This window comes from Sphaeroforma arctica (genome assembly GCF_001186125.1).
Source record: "Sphaeroforma arctica JP610 unplaced genomic scaffold supercont1.291, whole genome shotgun sequence".
NCBI lineage: Eukaryota > Ichthyosporea > Ichthyophonida > Sphaeroforma > Sphaeroforma arctica.
In genome coordinates this window covers 44,118-49,023 of record NW_014040267.1, presented here as the reverse complement: position 1 = coordinate 49,023, position 4,906 = coordinate 44,118, and the positions used below count along the sequence as shown (strand labels likewise).

The 4,906-nt window shown below is 41.3% G+C and overlaps 1 protein-coding gene across 1 annotated transcript; it reads left to right on the top strand.

Moving 5' to 3' along the window:
- The first annotated feature begins 2,020 nt into the window (after positions 1–2,020).
- SARC_04883 (hypothetical protein) lies at positions 2,021–3,604 on the top strand. Its single transcript, XM_014301263.1, has 4 exons — positions 2,021–2,360; positions 2,541–2,672; positions 2,840–2,995; positions 3,123–3,604. Exons 1-4 carry the CDS (start codon positions 2,040–2,042, stop codon positions 3,234–3,236), a joined length of 723 nt encoding a protein of 240 aa, XP_014156738.1. The 5' UTR covers positions 2,021–2,039; the 3' UTR covers positions 3,237–3,604.
- The last annotated feature ends 1,302 nt before the right edge of the window (positions 3,605–4,906 follow it).

The window sequence follows — 4,906 nt, the reverse complement described above, 5'->3', positions numbered from 1 at the left end:
TCAAAGCTACTATATGTCACTGTGCTGATTATAGTACTGTGGCCACTCTCGCTATATTAGTGTACTGCTTGTTCTTCTGTTTCATTTGGAGCTCAAAAGACTACATATCGCCGTATGTTACTCGAACACTTGTTTGTGAATGTATAACCGGTGAGCACGCGCACAACATTTATTTAAAATGCAAAGCGAAACATTTGTAGACAATCACGCTCTACTATGTGGCGTGATCAGACAGATACAAAATTTCCATCTATCGCCGATCGTTTGGCATACTGTTCTCGTATTCGTACTTTGGTTTTTTTTAGTTGTGGAGTTTAATAGTTATCTGGAGGGGTGGACACCATGGAATTAACGGCATCGATTATAAGCGTATCTTATTTGAACATCCACAAGACAAAGTCGGTATAAATCGTTTGTTGAACAATATACACTTTATATTGATTAGTGAGAACAGTAAACAGTCGAGTTCTTGATTTCAACAAAAAAAAATGCTTGCTATTGTCGAACAAGGACTGTCGATACATTTACTAAACTCTACCCCGTCCAAACTTCATTTCTGATGTATTTGGCATCTTTATTATGGAACGAAACAGTAGCTATCCTTTGTGGGTCTTTACTCAAACATGAAAATGCTAGCCAAAATAATTGGCTAACAGTTTCCTCCTTGAACTGCCCAAATCCGCGGATCACCTTCTACTGCAAGGCCGCGTTATCAACATACCAATTTATAGGTACAGCAGAACCTATCTACTTCAAACCAACGCTAATCAACGAAGTCACTCCTGTACTCCCTCTCTCTCTACTACTAGTCTAGAGAGAGAGCGCGCGAGAGAGAGAAGTAAATAAATATTCGTTATTGTAATTGATATCATTATTCATCAAAACATGACCTCTCCCTAGTCCGTTCACTCTTCTCTCTCTTCTTGCTGTGTGTGCAAACGATGTGCCTCCCTGGGCCTGAGGCCGTGTGTTCTGGGACCTGGGAGTCTGGGACCTGTCGGCTGGCTCCATACTACTCATAGTCCATTGTCTATACATGCTCTTTTTTCCATACTCAATAGTCATGACTCCGTCCGTGGTCTCAGCCTCTCAGTCTCAGGTCTCAGGAATGAGAGTTGAGACTGTCGAGCCAGAGGACACGAGGAGTGGTTGCCATTTGCCTGGTTACTTGAGGTTCACTATTTAGTATTTACTTCACTTCTTGGTCGGCACTCGGCACACCACTCTCTCTCTCTAGCTCTAGTAGGAGTAGAGGTTCTATACGCCGGCTGGTATCAGTTGCTAAACTACATCGCCGGTCGAATGTCGATGTCTCGCCCATTCCCCGATGATGATCGCACATTCGTACAACAATCAGTGAAACATTTACGTTTATATATTTACTCCGGTTGGGTCCTGTATGTTTCATATGGGTGCATTTTTGGGCTTTGAGAAAGTGCTATTTCATCAAATATTTAGTCCTATTGAAAAATGGGTCATGTCATAGAATTCGTTTACCTTCAATGTATACTCACCAGTCACAATTAAATACCAAAACGTTATTTTGTTTATTTTATTTAGTCATTTTTAGTGTCGCGGACTCGCGGATCGATCGGTTGATAGAATAATAAATTAATAATGTCCTTCGGCTTCGGACGATAAACCGTTCAGTCCGAGCAGCCTATTCGTTTGAAATACTTTTCTAATTTTAAAAATAACTGCTTGTGCTATAATCCGTTAATGTATCTATATATATATTTTTAAAAACAAAGAGTACATAATTAAAAACCCCGCCAATTTTATCAATGTTGTGTGGCTGTGTCGTTATCACTTCAGACAAGGAATACAAAAAGCCGGCCTCAAAAACCTACCACGCTATTTATAGAATTTTCCCAACTGCCGATCTGCTGCTGGACTAGTTTGAAACGATGTTTCGACCGAAAATCTACAAGGGAAATAGTAGACATTCGGCGAGATACGAACAAGAGCGTTAAAGTAATATAAACCTAAGCCGGCCACAACACCGCCCCCCAGTCGTACTATTGCCTTTGAATCGGAAAATGTCTTTTGTGCGAACATTAGCAAACAGACTGACACCTGCTGCCGTTGTGCCCCGCTCCACGCTTTCACGGTCGTCAACAATACAACCCCAGGTTGTTGCACTATCAGCCCTCTCCTTTAGACTCACTCCGTTCCACTCCAGTATGAGGCCTTTGACCGCACAGGAGATTTCCAAGCCTAAAAAGCCTGGAACTGCTTACACCCTCTTTGTGGTAGAGCGCAGACCGAATTATATCCTAGAGAATCCCGATGTTAAGAATACGGATGTGTTCAAGGGCCTTGGTGCCGAGTGGAAGATGCTCTCTGACGAGCAGAAGAGGGTATGGTCTATACGAGTACTGTTTTTTCTTTTTCTTTTGTGAAGTTTGTCATGCTCACCAATAGACATATATACTTTCGATTTTTATTGCTAGAAGTTGGGCTGTGTGGTTGTCGGGCGTGAAAGTACTTTTTTTGTGTTCGGTCTAACTTTCGTCTTGCATCTTGCTTTATGTCAACAGGCGTATGCTGAACGTATTCCCGGGCTAAATGCACAATTCGAGGATGATATGAAGTATTATGTCCAGAACCGCACAGCAGAACAAGCGGCAAAAGACGACGCGCCCAAGGTTAAGCGAGGAACAAGCAAAAAGGTGTGTAGATGCTTCCGTTCAGAATTTTAGTTGTCTGAGGGCGACTGAATACAAGTTTTTGGTTTCAGTCACCGGACCTGACCTCTCGAGCATAGCCATAGTGTTGTCCTTGATAACACAATCAAGCAGGGTCTCAATTTTGTATGCAATTGTCTTCTATTCGGCAGGCTAAGAAGGATCCCAACATGCCTAAGCGCGCGTTATCGGCGTACCTATTTTTCTCCAACGACATGAGACCCACCCTACCTACTGACCTTAAGATCACGGAAAAGGCCGTCAAGCTCGGTCAGATGTGGAAGCTGACGGACGAACACCAACGACAGGTAGACCATTTTTTTTTGGTCCGGCAAATTTGAACTATGTAGACTTTTATGTGCGTGGTGTCAGGTTTTTATAGTCGCTTACAGAGTAGTAGACTGATATATACGTATATATTTACCACTTCTGCAGAAATACGTGGAGCTTGCAAGTAAAGACAAGGCCAGATATGACCAAGCCATGGCGCAATACAGAGCTAGCCTACAAGCGCCAGCGTCAGAGACCGACGGATCAGAGAGCGATTGAGGGGTAAGAGACTTCTTACACAACGAGATAAAGCAAAATCTATGATTTCCTGCCAGTGCAAGTGTATACGAATGCAACTGCCCGAACATGTGGTCCGGAAGATAGACCAGCAAATCGTAGTTTAGATATGAATAAGGGTATTGTCAAACGTTCACTCTGAAGTACGATGTCCTCCTACATGGAGATAAATTCAGGTGTATGGGTTAAGATGATGATATTAGTGGATTGCTTGAGGACTCGCGGACTGCGTTATCTCTACACCCTTTCGCCACGCGCGCCACTTTCCGAGGCCTTTTAGCCAACTGTTCAAGGAGTCCCGTTGCAAGACTCCAAATACGCATACATCGAAATAAATCTTTCTGTAACGTTAAATATTTGAAGGGTATTGGACAGAATAATTATGTTATAAATAGTAACTGAGATAATCGCTATTGCCATATATTCTCTGCAGGTGATTTTAATCTTCAGTCGATCAAAGGCTGATGTCTAGTTTGTGTTTGTGCTATACGCCCTCGAGGGCAACCGATAGAAGCTTCGAGATGTCAACAGAGAACGCGTACAGTGTAAGCACTTGCCTTCTGCGTGCAAAGTCATAACATAAGATGTTTATTGAATGCAGGAATATCGAGTCCCTGAGGCCATACCCCAACTCCGGATTCTCATCTCCGTGATCCAGATGACTAGGTGAAACGATTTGGACACCCATTTATATACAATATTTGACACAGCGAAATTATTAGTGTCAACCCATAAAACTCCGAAAGTCTCTTTTTGGTACACTCGTAATTTGAAGAATGTTTATTACGATCACCGGGCACCAGTTCAAGCATGAACTCTAGAGATTTTAAGATTTGTATTTACTATAATATAAATATGGCCCTCCGGATAGAGTATCTGCTAAGTTTACGATTGTCGCAGGGAGAACCTTGATTTCCGCCCGAGACTTTATTCCAGAGGGCCATAATACAAAGACATAATACTAATGTATATATATTTATATTTATTTTATTATTTACATATATAGTTATATATATATATATTTATACATATATATGTGTATATATATATTTATGAATTTATGAATTTATTTATATTATATATATGTGTGTGTGTATGTATGTATTTATGTATATATACTGTGCCGCGCTGTGTGCGCCAATTCGAATTTCTATACCGGAATTTAAAAGTAGAGAGAATTATCTGCTCGCTGTCCATATGTTGAATTACTTTCACATTTTGCCCAGTTCATTGAAGAAAGCAACTCTTTGCTTTGTTAAACCATCACAACCTCGCATATCACTAAGGATGTTTGATTGTAGTGAGGGACCATGGCTGTCAAACACAAGTTGTCTGTGTATCAATATAGGCTCGCGATACACCCAACGTCAGAATTCTCCGATTTTCTTTAGTACACCAAGCGGTGAATGCAACGTGTGCCTCTTTTTGTAGAAGAAAGCAAGCCGGTCCCTGTCTCCATTTCTTTTTAGCGCCCTATCTCCCAATTTCTCCACAAAGTATGACCCAAAATGTAAAATCAATATCACTAGATAGTGATTCAATTGCAACAAAATTCTCGACGTAGTCGTAGCTTTTCAGCTGGACGTTAACATTCGCGAATACCATACAGTGACCACGAAATATTGTGCAAAACGAGCGCAGCATTTAATTTA